Source organism: Talpa occidentalis, unplaced genomic scaffold, assembly GCF_014898055.3.
Source record: "Talpa occidentalis isolate TD23 unplaced genomic scaffold, MPIMG_talOcc4v2.1 talOcc4.9, whole genome shotgun sequence".
NCBI classification, from domain to species: Eukaryota; Metazoa; Chordata; class Mammalia; order Eulipotyphla; family Talpidae; genus Talpa; species Talpa occidentalis.
In genome coordinates this window covers 10,059,836-10,075,108 of record NW_023605305.1, presented here as the reverse complement: position 1 = coordinate 10,075,108, position 15,273 = coordinate 10,059,836, and the positions used below count along the sequence as shown (strand labels likewise).

The 15,273-nt window shown below is 55.2% G+C and overlaps 1 protein-coding gene across 1 annotated transcript in view; it reads left to right on the top strand.

Annotated features, from left to right (window-relative positions):
- The window catches only part of IFFO2 (intermediate filament family orphan 2), a 42,828-nt gene extending 28,658 nt beyond the window's left edge, over nucleotides 1–14,170 (top strand). The window contains 8 exon segments of the mRNA XM_037498390.2: nucleotides 1,021–1,081; nucleotides 2,144–2,239; nucleotides 3,355–3,495; nucleotides 4,610–4,749; nucleotides 7,539–7,659; nucleotides 7,808–7,900; nucleotides 8,806–8,936; nucleotides 10,014–14,170. Coding sequence (XP_037354287.1) covers nucleotides 1,021–1,081; nucleotides 2,144–2,239; nucleotides 3,355–3,495; nucleotides 4,610–4,749; nucleotides 7,539–7,659; nucleotides 7,808–7,900; nucleotides 8,806–8,936; nucleotides 10,014–10,119 — 889 coding nt within the window. The 3' untranslated portion in view covers nucleotides 10,120–14,170.
- Nucleotides 14,171–15,273: the final 1,103 nt, after the last annotated feature.

Genomic DNA, 15,273 nt, shown 5'->3' with positions numbered 1-15,273 from the left:
TCCATTTCTCCCCTCTGGCCTATTTTTAGCTGGGCGGGACAGCATCCTAAAAGGCTTCCAGACCTCCAAGCTCCGAGGCCATGTAGGGAGGTGGCAGTGGGGTGAGGAAGGAGAGAAGCTGTGTGTCCCAGGATGGAGAAAGGGGAGCAAGCTGGCCCCCCCACCTCCTCCAGCTGGGGAACTCGGTTGGGAGCCTGGCAGGGTGATGAATGCCAGAGTCCTGCCTGCCTGACCTTGGGAACCTGCCTCTGTGCCTCCTTTCCTCACTTGTAATCTGGGGTAACGTGGGCTGTCGAAGGCTCAGTTGCGGTGAGCGGGTATTGTTGTGGTGACTGAAGAGTTAGCATCCACCCTTCCCCCAGCCCGTGCTGGGATACCCCTGGGGCCCTGGCATGGCTTTCCCCTGTCCTTTCCTGTCCAACCTGTGCCCAAATGAGACAGTGACCTGTAAAGATCCTGGAACAGGACCTGGCATGTAATAAATGAAAAATAAGAAGAGCTGTATTCATTGTTTTTGTAATGTAATAAAACAGACCTGGGTTGGAAACTCTACCCTACCCACTAGCTGTGTGTCTTTGTGTGAAACGTTTAGCCTCTCTGAGCCTCAGTTTCCTGCTCCGTAAGACAAGGATGATGACGGCCATGTAGGAGACATCTGTGATGGTGGGGGTAGCTGCAGGACAAGATCACAGTGATCAGCCCAGGAAAAGCATGTTTCTTGCCATACAGAGTCTTAGCATGGAGCTGGCTGCAGCCTGGCCCCGGGGACCAGCCCCTCCATGGTGTTCTGCAGCCACAGCTGAGCAGCCACACTCTATGGTTTGCATGAAGTTTTGCTGTGTCAATGCCAACCGGTGTGGTGGTTTTGTATCAGCTCCCTAGACTGGAAACTCCTAGAGGCCAGGCAGCAGTGGGTTCCCAGCCTGGGACGGGCCAGGGTGGGTGCTGGCCTTGTGTCTGAGGGCTGGAGTGACATGGATAAGCTCCCATCTGACCACCTGTCCCTCTTGGCTTTTGCAGGTGGGAGGAGGAGCTCGCCAAGCGCCTGAACCTGCAGACCATGGTGGACACACTCCAGGAGGTAAGAGCCCCAGCGGTGCCACCAGGAGGGACTTGCAGCAGATGCAGGTGTCTGAGGGCACAGTGTTCACAGGGCAAAGCTGGGGCAGTCGCCAGCACAGCCCCCACTCAGTGTCCCTCCCTGTGCTTCAGAGCAGGAAGGGTTCCAAGCCCCATGCTTACTGGGGGTCCCGGGCTAGTGCCCCCCACAGCCTCTTGCTCCCCACCTGAGACTTGCACTGCAGAGTGTCTAAGGTCCTCTGGCCCCAGCTTGAGGAAACTGACTTGTAACAGACTTGGGGGCCTGGAGAGGTGGGCATGTGACCAGGTGGGCTCCCAGCCCAGTGGGCGCTCCATGGCTGGTGTGGGGACATTCCCTTGCTACTCTGGCTCTGGACTCTCTGTTCTGGACCCTTCTGTCACCTGCATGCCATGGACTCTGGGCAGCAAACTTCACCTTTTGGGCCTCTGTTTTCTTCTCAGTTAAGTGGGCGCAAGAACAACAGCTTCCTGAGAAGGTGTGGGAAATTCTTTTTCAAACCTTAAAAAAATTGCTTTCTGATATTTAAAGTATTTCTCTTTTTAAGAAAGTCAGAGGCAGAATACGTAATGTCAGAATGTAGGAGGAAAAGGATGACGTTCCCCCTTTCTTTGATAACAACAGTACTTTTTAGTTCACAAAAATATTTGGAAACTTCAGAGAAGCACAGAGAAGAAAGTAAAAGTTCCCTCCAGTCCTGCCCTCCCTTGTTGGTAGTCTTTGACGTGCAGACACACACATACCTGTAGGTGTGTGTGTTCAGTTAAGTCGCCACACGTGAGATGAGATGGTCCATGATCGGCAGTTTCAAAAGAATAGACCTGGTGCTCTAACCTGTTGCGATCACTTGTTACATTAACCTGCTCTTTCTCTCTTAATATCTGCCATGGATTTTTCCATGCAATAAATCATCCCTTGACAAGTGTTTTAAGCTGAGCGAGGTCCTTAGCACCCCTTCACCTGGCTGGACATTCACACAGGGTGCGATGCTACCCCACAGGATGCCCGGCCCCCCTCAACCTTGCCCCCATCTCTGTGCCGCAGGCAGCACAGGAGGCTGAAGCCATCCAGGAGGAGATGAATGAGAAGATCGAGAGGCTCAAGGCGGAGCTGGTGGTGTTTAAGGGGCTCATGAGTGATGTAAGTGCCATAGACCTCCGCGCCATGCGTCACGATGCTCCCCCACACCCATCATGCAAAGCGCTTCATTCACTCCGAGGCTCCGGAGCTGGCTTCTAGTTAGAGTCCTGGCTGGCTGCATTTGACCATGAGGATGACCGATGCATCGGAGACCAGGCGCCGTCTCGCCCCCGCCCCACTTCCGCTTCCCTTGGTCTGAGCAGAGATGCATTAATCTGCCGCTTAACCCATCCTGCCCTGGCCAGGCTCTCCCGATGGTCTGTGTGTGTTTGCTCCGACTCCTTCCTGGCTCGCTAAGATGAGGGCTGGTGGTGGCCGTGGGCCTCCAGGGTCGGGGCACCTCGGGGGCTGGAAGGCAGGTTGAGGGAGACCCTGCGAGGCTCCCAGGCCAGCGGCCTCCAGTGGGGTTGCTTTGTAAACAGGGGAAGGCCAGTGTGTGCGTCCTTTCGATGATCAGAGCCACTCTGGGTAGCTGGGGTGGGGGAGAGCTGTCAGCAACAGAGACCTCGCTCCTGCTGGGAACACCGGTTTCCTGCCACCTCCTAGCAGCAGGCAGTGTGTGCAGGAGCCTGCCAGAAAGAGGAGGAGCCTGGTGTGGCTTCTGGTTCTGAGAGGTGTGAGGCTGGGATCCAGGGGGGCCCCCATGACCTGGGCAAGCCCCCACTGTCAGCGTGGGTAGAATCCCACACTGAGCACCGCCTTGGCAAGCAGGCATCTATGTGGGGTCGTGAGGTGGGAAAGAAGGGGGTATCTTTCAACAGTGGGAATTGTTTTTCTTTTTTCTTTGCTCTAACAAAATAAACACCAACACTGTGTCTGCTGAGAGGATGCCTTCCAGCCTTAGGGAGAGCCACAGACACGGCCTCACGTCATCCACTCGGCCCCAAAGTTGTCAGCTACCACGACCCCACCCCCTGCCCCCCACCTGAGCAGCACTGGCCCAACTCTTCAACCCTAGGAGAAGCTCAAGGCCCCCGTGAACTCTGGGGTTCTCCCATCCAACACTAGGGGTCTCCCGCCTCTGCCCAGTAGGAGCCTGGGACGGCTCCACCCCTCACCCCACCCATGCTTGCTCCGTCCCTTGCTCACGTAACCCCCTGCTGTCCTCCCTGCAGCCCATGACAGACCTGGACACAAAGATCCAAGAAAAGGCCATGAAGGTGGACATGGACATCTGCCGCCGAATCGATATCACGGCTAAGCTGTGCGATGTCGCACAGCAGCGGAACTCGGAAGACGTGTCCAAGATCTTCCAGGTGACTAGGGCCACCCTGCTCACCGGCCACCGCCAGCCTCCCGGGGCGGCCCAGCCCTGCCCTGCCTGACCCCTGCCTGGCCAGCCCCTACTTCCCTCACACGCCTTTCCCCAGAAGCAGTGCTCCCCCAACCCTCTGATCTCCCCAAGAAAACACAGAGCCAGGGACTCTAGACTCAGGTGCGTCTGACTCCACCGTCAGACTCTGATCCTCCTGTGGCTGATCAGACCTCTCATTGCGGGTGGCGGTGGAATCCGGGACCATCAGGCTGCAGGAGCCCTGGGTGAGCGGCCTGAATCTGGGCAGATGAGCCTCAGAATTGCAAAGAGGAGCTGTTGGCCTCTGACTGATTTTCATTCCTACCGAAGTCTCCAATACGCCTCCCAACCCCGGGCCACTGCCCCTGACAAGCAAGCGTGTGTCCGAGAGAAGGGCCGTGGCGGCCAGGGGCAGCCGGGGGTTCATCCAGCCCAGTGCAGGGCGTGTGTCATTGTCTGAGTCTGGGGTCTGGTGTGGCTTTTGCTGGAACCGGGTGACTATGGTGTGTCGTTGCTTTCCGTGTGTGACTTTGGACGCAGAAGGGAGAGCTGGGCTCCTTCCCGGCCTTCGGTCCACCCCTGTGCCTTTTCACGGCCTCTGCTGGGAGGCAGGGCCACCATCTCCACCTGCTGGCGCTTTGGTTTGCTCGTGTCCTGTCTGCTTGGAGTGGCGGGAGCGTGGTGAACCGTGAGCCACCCGCCTGCTGCCTTGGCCCGTGAGCAGGGGGGCAGCTGGGTTTGTCCGTTTCTCTGGCTGGTTCTGAGGCACCCAGGTGACTGCACCCATCTGGCCCTCTTCTCTCCCCCCGTATTGGGGCTGCTTCTCTGGTGAAGGAGGGAGCTGAGTCAGCCCCATCAGGGGAGGGTCTGTGCTGTCTGTGTCCTCCGTCCTGCATGTCTCCACCTCACGCTTCCTGCTAACGTGCCAGCTTCTTAGAGGGCCCGTGCACCCTGGCCGGCAGTGGCTAGCTAGCCACCCTCCACCCATCCGGGGGATGCAGTTTCCCTTCCCCCCCACCCTGCCCCCCACCCCAGCAGAGCCTCCCAGTGACCTTGATCTCTTCCTTCCGGGTCAGGTGGTCCCCAAAAAGAAAGAGAAGAAGGTGGCCTCCGACGATGACAACTCTGAGCAGGACGGAGAGGTGACCCGGTTCCCAGATGACGAGGTCGGCTCCATGAACATCACGGATGAGATGAAGCGCATGTTTAACCAGCTGTAAGTCTTCCACCACCCCAGCCTGGGGGCGCCATGTGGTTTCCCCAGATTGCTAGGGAAGGGCGGGCCAACCGCGGCCTGGCTGGCAGTGGCTCGCAGGGGATTTTGGCTGACATTTGTAGTTTGGGAAGTTTTGCATTTTCAGAAATGGCAATGGTGGGCATATTCGGGAGCCAGGGGAGTCCTTGATCAAGCTGTGGATCCAGTCGCACTGGTTTTCCTTTCTCTGGGACAGCTGAGCGGATCCACAGACCCGGCAGCCACGCTGGCCTCAGGCCATTGGCTCCGCACCCTCCGTCTGCAGGGCGCTTACAGTCGGGCCTTCACTGACTCCAGACGGTCAGCCAGGAGGTCATGTTATCACTCCCTTTGTAGATGAGGAATCTGAGACTCAGAGGGGAAGTGACTTGGCCCGCTTCCAGGGCTAATACGTGCTGGATCTGGGATTCAGGCCGGCCCAGGCTGTCCGGATCGGATATGCTCTGTGATAAGCCGGAGCTGGCTTGTGCCAGCTCACGAGTCCAGCTGTGTGCACACTGCCGGTGCCAGGTCTGGGGATGGCATGCTAGAAGCTTAACATCCCCCCAGGGCTACTTTGCCTGGCCTGAGAGATGGCCCCACTCTGCCCTCTCCGCGCCTGCTCCCTGGCCTCGTGGTCCCTTTCAGCTGAGCCAGGCGACTTGTAAGGAAGAGAGGAATCTGAGCCGGAAGGGGTTGGGTTTGCCAAGCATTCCCCTCCATTCCATCCCTTGGAACAGGACTGAGATGGGGCTGTTATTTGGGGAGTTTTCTATTTGAGGGTCACAAGGAGACTCCTGGATTCTTGATTCATCCTTTGATCTCCCCCTTCCCCACCACCCCCAGTCTCCTGTGAGCATGTCTTTGCTGCTGAGTGGGGCTTTGGAAGAGAAGGCCTGTTTTGGCTCCAGGTGTCCCGAGCACTGCTTTGGGCATCCTCAGTCTCAGGCAGGTTGTAGACCCAGAGACCTAGAGTGGGTTTGGTGGGATTGAAGGGTTTCTCTGAAGAAATCGCTGTCCCCATTTCCAAAAAGTCACCAGGGAGCCAGAACTGCCCAGGAATGGGGTGAGCTGAGCGTCAGTGTGGGGGGCTCCGCTGGCAGTGATCCGTGCTCAAAAGCTTCCAGGTGCTATAGGGAAGGGCGATGAGCGCTGAGAGGCCTGAGCTGGGCTCAGTAGCCAGTTGGGTTCATCAGGTTGTAAAGCTGCCTGAGTTTAAAAAAAAAAAAAACAAAACGGTCTGATCACCCCCTCCCTGCAGCTCTAGCCCAGCTCCTGCTGACCCCACCGCCAGTCCTGCCCACCCCGCCCCTGACATCTCCACTCGCTGTGGGCTGGGACCCAAAGCCCAGGCCGCCCAGGCCAGTTCCACTGAAGTCTTTGAATAATGCCCCGTGTCAAGGCTGTTTTGTTTTGATCAAAATCAGTTGCTTGGGCTTCAGACCAAGGAGAAGGGGAGGAATTTGCTACTTTCTCTGCCAGGCTGCCAGCCCTCCTCCTCGGCCCCGCCTTCCAGATCAGTGGGGTGTGGGGGAGCCTCTTCTCAGCCCTCCTTTTGTCCATCTTCCTGCCCTTTTTGGCTCCCCATTCCTCCGTGGGGGAACTCAGATTCCGGATGCTGGAGAGGAAGTGAAGTCAGCTGTGGAGTATGTGACAAGGGCCCGGTGGAGGCAGGGCCCCCCTCTGCTGCCCCCAGCTCTGGCCCCTGGACTTCCCAAACCATCTAGGGGCCTCCACAGGAATTGCTTTTTTGCTGGGGACCCTGGCTCCAGGGGGTGCACCTTTCGACTAGGAATTCTTTCTCCTTGGGCACTGCCTGGTGACCACAGCCTATTGGACTGTCCCAGGTCTGGAAGCTTTGCCCCAGGATCCAGGAAGGAGTTGAGGAAGGGGATGTGGGCTCTGGGGGGAGCCCCCAGGGTGGCACCTGGAGACTCTCGTCCTACCTCGAGTCCTCTGTGGCTACTTCACCTTCAAGTGAGTTAACCCTGTGGGTATCAGCCTTCTCAACCAAATGATGAGTCGGTTGGGCTGAAGGTTTTTAAGTTCCTTTTCAGTTGGGGTACCCAGTGCTTCTCTGGAGACCCCTCAGGCCCAGGCAGAGTGGTATGATTAGTGACCTACTTCCGCTTCTGGTGAGCAGGGGAGCCCAGGAATCCAGATTCAGGCTTTGAAATCAAGTCTGACTTCAGCCTGCATCGGCAGAGCAGCCACCGAATCTGAGCCTCGGTTTCCTCACCTGCAAAATGGAAATCATCACACGCTCACCTCGTGGGGTGGTTGTGAGGACTGGGTGAATTGCATTTCAATATACGCTTAGCCGCCTTAGCCGCCAGTCCCCCGCCCAGCACATAATGGGTGCTGGGTGGTGTTTTGACGGGGAGGCGAAAACTGCAGGGAGCAGGGAGAACTGACTTTTGGCCCCAGTCTCTGTTCCGGGCTAGCAGTGTGGCTTTGGACAAGTGAGTTATTCTTTCTGAGCTGCAATTTCCTCTGTAAAATGGGAATAACAATATACTCGGACAAAACTGGGGCTCAAGAAATGAGCTGGTGAATGGCAAACAGTTGCAAGCAGGCTCTTGAGAGGAAAATCTCTAGTCTCCATTCATGAAAACCTGGCATCTTGGAAAAAAGTAAAGATGTTTTCAGTGGCACAAAGAGGACGTAGAGACATTTTGCATTTTAAGAGGTAACCGCACGGGCAAGGTGAATGTCCCCTCTCCCTGCGCCTGGCTCCCGTCCAATCATGGGCTCTGCTGTCACCCCTGCAGGCGGGAGACCTTTGATTTCGACGACGACTGCGACAGCCTGACATGGGAAGAGAATGAAGACACGCTGCTGCTCTGGGAGGATTTCACCAACTGCAACCCGTCCATCGACCTGCAGGGCGAGGTGAGCGGGGCTGCCCCCCAAGGCCGGGGAAGTGGGGCTGTTCTGGGCTAGCAGCGTGTGGGGCACCTCCTTGCAGTGACACCTCATCTGTGTTCCTTCCTGCCACCCCCACCACCCAGCTAAACGGTCTCTTTTGTTCTGTTTCCAGCAAGAGGAGAACTTGGGCAACTTGATTCACGAGACCGAATCCTTCTTTAAGACAAGGGACAAGGAATACCAGGAAACCATAGGCCAGATCGAGGTGAGGGAGCCCACGCACAGCTCCGCTGAGGCACCGTGGTTGAGACCCCTGGGGTGACATGCCCTTGTGGGCGGGGGCTGCTGGAGTGGGCCCCATACAGGACAGGGAGCCTGGAGCATGGCCAGCCAGACCCCATTTATAACCTCAGTTTCTCCTAACTTATAAAATGGAGTGATAATCTGTCTGCCCTAGAGAGTTTGAAGGCATCCCCCTAAGGTGATGATCCTAGAATAATGAGAGTGGCATCCAGGTGATGCTTGGCACTGAGTAGGCCCTTTATAGGTAAGCTCATGTGCGTGCATTCTCAGCCCTGTGTGTGTCCCTGCGGGCCCCAGGAGCCTCCCCTGTGCAGGTGATGTGTGCCCGTTTACAAAGGAGGAGATGAGGCAAAAAGAGATCAAGTGACTTGTCCAAGGCCTCACCGCCAGGGGCAGCCTTCAAGCCCAGTTCTCTGAGTTCCAGAGCCTATGCACGTAACTGTGTCCCCCAGTGAGAGCTATTGTTGTCCAGCTAAGGAAAGAAAAGCCCTGCTTCTTCTCTGGAGGGCGAATCATTTGGTAGAGGAGCATCAGAAGCGAGAGACTGAGGGTTTCTAACTAAGTGCATATAAAGGAGTGCAGGGGTGCCAGGCAGGGTGGAGTTGGCAGGATTGGAAGGGGCTTATCAGGGTTTATCAAGCTGCCTCTGTGGTTGCTAAACAACATTCCCTTGTGCACAGACGCATGTGCCAGAGGCTATGGACCAGGATGCAGAGAGCAGAGGGAGGTTGATATGTGCGAGGCAGGGCCTGAGGGCGTGGGGTGACTGTGATGTTGCCCCCGCTGAGGATTTGGGGTGTGAGGTTGCTGAGGGTTCTGCTGTCAGGGTGACTTGGCCTCCCCCTTGACCTTGTTGGTTTCTCTCAGCTGGAGCTGGCCACAGCCAAGAGCGACATGAACCGACACTTGCATGAGTACATGGAGATGTGCAGCATGAAGCGTGGCCTGGACGTGCAGATGGAGACCTGCCGCCGGCTCATCAAAGGCTCCGCAGACAGGTGCCTGGCCCTGCTCTCCCTAGGGATTCAGCGGATGGGTTCTTGGGGGTAATATGTGGGGCTAGAGCTTACAACCTGATCCATCCATCCGTCCCTCCCTCCATCCATCCAGCGAATATTAACCACTTACTATGGACCAGATGATCTACCTGTCTAATCTTACTGCCCCCACTGACCTCCCAAAGACCTGCTGTGTGCACGGCCATGGGAACACAGTGCTGACCAGAATAGTCATAGCCCCCTCGTGGAGCTTCTGACCCACTTTCTGAGGAATTGGGGGATACAGGAGGTGGCGGGACACTCCTCTCCACCACTGTGGGGTTGATGGCAATTTCCCTCTGAACTCAGGGCCGTTTGGCTCTGCCCCCGGGAGACTGACACGCACCAGGCCCCTCGTGTTTGCTAAGGGGCACCAAAACAAAGACAAGAAATGCAGGCTGTTCGGGAGACTGGCATACTACTAATAAAATGAGATATCACACGTACAACGGTGGCACAAAGCACAAATGTACTTGATTACATTCCTGCAGGCTGTGATTCAGAGTGTCAAAGAGAGACCCTTGGGGGAGCTCTGTGGGAGGGGCCTTAGCGTGTCAGGTCTTCAGGCCCCCCCCCCGCCCCCCCGCCAAAACCCAGTGTTGTCTCCATTGTTCAGGTGGAGGAGTGGAGGCTTAGGCAGAGCAAATGGTTCGCCCAAGGCCCTCAGCTCATCTGTCGTGGAGCCAGAATTCAAACCCATTGTTGTTAACCACTGGGCAGTATAGCCTCCCTCTGAGTGCTGAGCTGACTGGAGTTTACTGAGCACCTACCATGTGCCCTGTGATAGGTGACTAAGGGCAAGAACCAACCTTGATCCATGGTCCCTGCTCCCAGGAGGCTTTCAGCTTTCGAGAGCCACATTCAACTCCTGAGCTAGACGATTCTAAAGAGAACGGGACAAGGACAAGGTCTCAGGGCAGAATCCTTCTCTGAGGTTTGATTTTACAGGAGTGGCTGCCCAGCCTTTCCTGCGTTTTGATTCCCTTCAGGGGTTCCCAGGCTGTCCTCTGACCATCCCCTATTTCCTCTGCCTTCCAGGAATTCACCGTCCCCCAGCTCCGTGGCCAGCAGCGACTCAGGAAGTACAGATGAGATCCAGGACGAGTTTGAGCGGGAGGCGGATGTGGAGCCCATGGTCAGCTGATGACTGAGGCCTCTGTGCCCAGCGGGCTTGGTGATGGGGCCTCTGCCCTCTCTCCCCCTGGGGCCAGGAAGGCTCCTTGGAGTGGGGCTCAGGCCTCACCACACAGACTTCCTATGTCCTCCCTTCTCTGGAGGCCCCAAGGGACTGCTGCTTCCTTCCTTCCTTCCTTCCTTCCGTCCTACCACCCACCAGTGCCCCTTCTCCATCCACCCACCCACCAAGGAATGGTGCTGTCAATTTCTATTGTTCTCCACATTACAAATGCAGACTTCTGTCCGGATGATGCAGTGTAAACTGTGCCTTTTCCCTTAAGCTGAGCCACTTTGAGCTCCGAAGAATTCTTCCTAGCAGGTGTTTTTATATAAAACTCTAAGGTGAGGGCGGGGCCCTGGGTGTGGTATACTGTGGTTTTCTACCCTCCCACCTGCTCCTCCAATTGGCCATGAGCTGTGCCCTCCCTCCTCTGCAGGCCCTCTGACTGCTGGAGTTGGCCGTGAGGGGGTCCATGCCCCCCAGGAAGGAGCCCTTGGACTCTGTGACTTTTCCAGGCCAGGGTGGAGACTTCTTAAGGTTTTCCACTTACGGAAAGAAAGGAAAGATGAAAGGAGGGAGGGAAGACAAATTTTTATTTCTTTTTGGATCTAGTGGCAAAGCAGAGGGACAAGGCACTGTGGGGGAAGGTGGAGCCTCACTGTGTTTAAACTACTATGCAAAAAACAAAACCAACAAAAAAAGCAGCTTGCCTTATATCATTGTAGAAGGTAGGCCTGGTCCCAGACTCCTGCTTTGGAGCTGGGAGGGAGGCCGGAGCTGGAACGATCTGTCTCGTAGCAGCTCCGAGGGCGGGTACTGACTCAGGAGGGGCTTCCGTCAGGCCTGGATCCTGCAAGGCCCTTGGCCCACCTGACTGCTGACTTTCTTGGGACCTCTGGGGTGGGAGAGGGGAGTCTTTTATTGCCTGTTGACTTGATGTTTCCCCTCCCTTCCCCACCAATAATTCGGGGTTTATCTGTAATTTCTCTATGAGAAAGTCTGAAGGGCACCAGGCCTGGCATCCACCCCCTTCCACAGTGGAGCTGGGTTAGTCCCAGCCCACTGCCGTCTGGGATCTCCACTGTCCCCCCAACACCCCTGTTTGGCAGGCATTAGAAAGGAAAGGTTCGAGATGGTGAAGCTGGCGTTGAAGCAAGGCCCATCCATGGACATGTCAGCCTCTTTCCATGTTTCACTTGATCGACTGACCATTTGGGGAGTTAATCTGAGCCAGTATCTCCCCAAGACTTGGGGGACCTGAGTGCAAGGGCCCTGGTGGGGTCTTCACGGAGCAGGCCTCGCAGGCTTCCTTTTCTTTTTGTACCACTACTTGGGGGAGTGCAGGTTTCTGTTTTGGGTGGCCCAGGAGCTCCCCCTGGAGGTCAAGGCCAAGAACTCCCCGCACCATGCTCGCTGCGGTGGAGCAGATGGGGAGCTCTGGCTTCGGGTCTGTCCTCCTCAGGGTCATAGCGACCTGTGTGGGCCTTCTCTCTCGTCCATTTCTCCTGTCTGTTTTGTAGTCTTAAAACCATTGTACATAATATTCTATAATATGTATGTGTAGAGAGTGTGCTAGTGACTGTCATTTTTATTTATCAGAATTTGGTGGCCTTTATTGTGTTTTTCCCTTTTTTTTTTGTTGTTCTTGTTTTTGTTTTTCTGTTTTGTTGGAGGAGCCTCCTGAGAGGCCTCCCTCCCTGCCCAGCATCTCTTACCAACCAAGCAGGCCCTGGGGAGGTACGCAGAGGGACGGTGGCTCGGGAGGGGAGACAGCCCTTTCCCTCCTCCACACGGACCCTTGTTCTAGAGGTTACAGGGTTCAGATGTACCTGATTATTATTGTTGTTGTTTTAGTGTCTTTCTTATTTTAACCAAAGGTTATCAGAGCCAGTTGGGCTTGGACCTCAGCTGCTGAAAAGATTTTCCGTTTCCGGGCGGGCTGGAAAATGGCCGCCACATGGGCCTCCCGTGTCCAGGGCTGAGGAGGCGTCGCAGGCAGGCGGGCAGAGTGAGAGCCAGTCCGGGTTGTTCAAGGTGGTGGGTGCAGGTCTATCTTTAGAGTTAGGACAGAAAGGCGTCTGAGGGCAGCTACGGTGACCACGGCGATGGGTGTTCTGTGGTATAACTTGCTTTCCCTCTTGTACACATCGGATGTTCGTCTTGAGGGGCTAGGGTTCTCCGAATTGTCATGGGAGTCTGGGAATGACAGGAGGCAGAGACAGACATTCCCTTCCTGCTTGTTTCCAATCTCTGCTCTCCCTCGGGGAGAAAGGGTTTGGGCCTGGTGGGTGGGAGACACCAAGGGCCTGACCTGCCCACCTCCTCGGTGGGCTCCTGGGTCTTGGCCTGGCTGCCTCCCTCCTCACCAAGTTCTTTTTTGAGTTCGTTGCCAGTGGGCCCTGCTTGTCACTTCACCACGAGCCCACAGCTTGCCAAGAAAAACCCCAATGCTTGCTGGGGCAGCACCGGGTCCAGCTGGGACCGACGGGTCCATTCTTTGTAAAGCTGTAAATACTTCGTTTTGGTTTTCTACTTCTAAGCTCGGTGTCATATTGACACTGGTATTTTAGAATCCTCAGATGGACTCCCTGTGCTGCACTCTCTTACTCTCCTATTTTGGGGGTTTGATAAAAAGAGAGGTTGGGGGAGGGGCAGGAAGAGCAGCTTCCTTTTGGCTCCCTGGTTGTGGACTACACACACATACACACATTTGCTCTCATGCACACACACTTTTGTGACTGAACAGGGAACATAATTTTTGGCAAGTAGACACATTTTGTTTTCTTGTGGCAATATGTCACATCTTCAGGTCTCTGTGGGTGGCGATCAGATGATGTGGACGATCAAACCCTTTAGCTTGGGATGGGGGACGGGGTGTGGGGAAGGGATAATATAAAGTGTAACTTAAGCTCAGTGTAATCTATTTATAAAGCAAGAAACTCCTCTATTTTTGTGAAAGGAAAGGCTTTTTTAAATCTACGGTAGGCAGTTGTGGTAGCCCAGCATTTTTCTGTGGACAAATGCATGTTGCTGCTGGATTGAATACAATCAGCACCCCTCACCTCATCTCCCCTCCCACCTCATCTGCAGAGCACAGTCTCTTTCACCCCGTTTCCCTGGCCCCCCAGCTCCATGGTCCTTGAAAGTCTTAGAGGGAGGGCACTTGTGGGAGTGGGTGAGCGGTGGGGAATGCAGAATTGAGGGGGGCGGAAGAGGGCAAAGGGCATGGTAAGGGGCTACTCTGCTTCAGGGGGTGGGTGCTGATCAGTTACTCAGGCTCTGGTCTGCCGGGGTCCATTGCCAAATCCCCTGTGCTGTGGGAGAGTTGGGAAGCAACTCTCTTCCCAAGAGTAGGTGGCTGTGGGCTGGAGGTCGGGGACCACAATGCTTCTCTGGGGCCTGGACCCTAGTGGCTCAGGTTGTCTGGCAGCTGAGTGGGGCAAAGCCCACGAGATGCCCAGAGCTGGCTCTGGGCAGCATCCCGGCTGTGCTCCTCCAGGGCCCTGGGTGAGGAACTAGGGTACTGGGGGCTTCCTCAGACCTGGATCCTCTACCTGGATACCCCAAGCTCTGGTTCTAGAAGGGCACTCTCCTAGCCTAGGCAGCCAGGTGGGTGCGGGCAAAGGCAACGTCTCTCTGGAAGAGAATTTTCCATGGGTGGGAGATTCCCAGGCTCAATGTGGGCTGTGTTTCTTTTGGGGAAATCCCTCACCATTCCCTCTGCCAAGTCTTGAAAAAAAGAGGCAAAGGCACCCCAACCCCAAGACCCCTTTGTGGACATTTTAGCATCTACCTGATTTTTAGCCCCATTCAGGGTGACTGTCCCGGCGTCCCACGCCACCACTCTTGCTCTTTGTCTGCCACCTGGGTCTAGCTCCAAGGGGAAGGGGGGGTTTATACTCTTTGAAAGACTACTGATCCTTCCAGAAACCAACCTGTTTACTGTACTGTTGTAAATATCATGCCCTTTATATCCTGTATATTGGCTTCTTTTAAATAAAGTGAAATGTCTTAGAATTGATGGTGTTGGGTTTATTTATTTATTTATTTGGTAATTAAAGATGAAACGGTGATTAGGGGAAAGGCAGGAGGACTGGGGACCAAAACACAGTAATCAGTCGATTAATGATAAAAGGGTAATTTCACACCACCTGTGGGTTGCCTTTGCATCTCACACTAACAATCGTTGGAGCAGAGTTTATTAAACACATTTCACAGATGGGGAGGTGAGACCCAACGCCATCACAGGCTGGGAAACCGACAGTCTTGTTTGGAATTGAGGATCTGTTCCTCACAAGGCCTCTACTTAGACCTCCTTACCTGCCCTGGGGAGGCCAGGGGCTTGGATTTGATACTACCCAATGGTCTCGTTTCTTCTTGTTAATGACCCCACATTCAGGAGACATTGCACGACGTGGACTGGGCCTGCCTACCAGCCTCTTCTGTTCAAGGTTGAAGAGAAGCAGCCATCACCAATTACACTTTACTTTTTACCATCTGGAAGCCTAGTGTTTAAAGCCCAACCCTCCTTCCCCATGTGTCCCATTGCTGCTCTTCTTGGCTTTTTCAACCTAAGAAGCCACCACAGGACCTCCCTCTGGCCCAGGCAGGAGTTCCAAGCGCCATTGATGGTGGATAGGGTGGTGTCGGCGTGGAATTCTGACTCCTAAGCAGACTCGCGGTTCGTGCTGCTGGGAGAAATAAAAACATAAATTAGAAGTGTTAGAAAAGCCATGAAGGTACTTTAGGGACAGAAGGGGTCCCTAAGACCTCGTCATAACGTAACAGGGTGGTCCCCAGGAAAGGGGGGGGTTCCAGGTTCCTGCCCCACCCAAGGGACGGTGGAGCTGAGCAGAGAGAGAAGAAGCTGCAGAGGGGACTGAAGAAGGAAGGAAGCAGGATGGAGCCAGAAGGAGACCTGGAGGAGGCACATGGAGCCGAGAGGCACGTGAAGAAACTGCGCTTGTCTTTTGGTCGTGGACTGGGTGAGACCCGTGGGGAGGTGACAATGGTGGCTTTTATCTTGATGTTGATTTTGCTCTTTTCCCTCCCGGCTTGTCTGGTGGTTTCTGACCCTTTTCTGTGGGTCCCCACTGGAAGATTCTTTAGACCTGAGGCAGG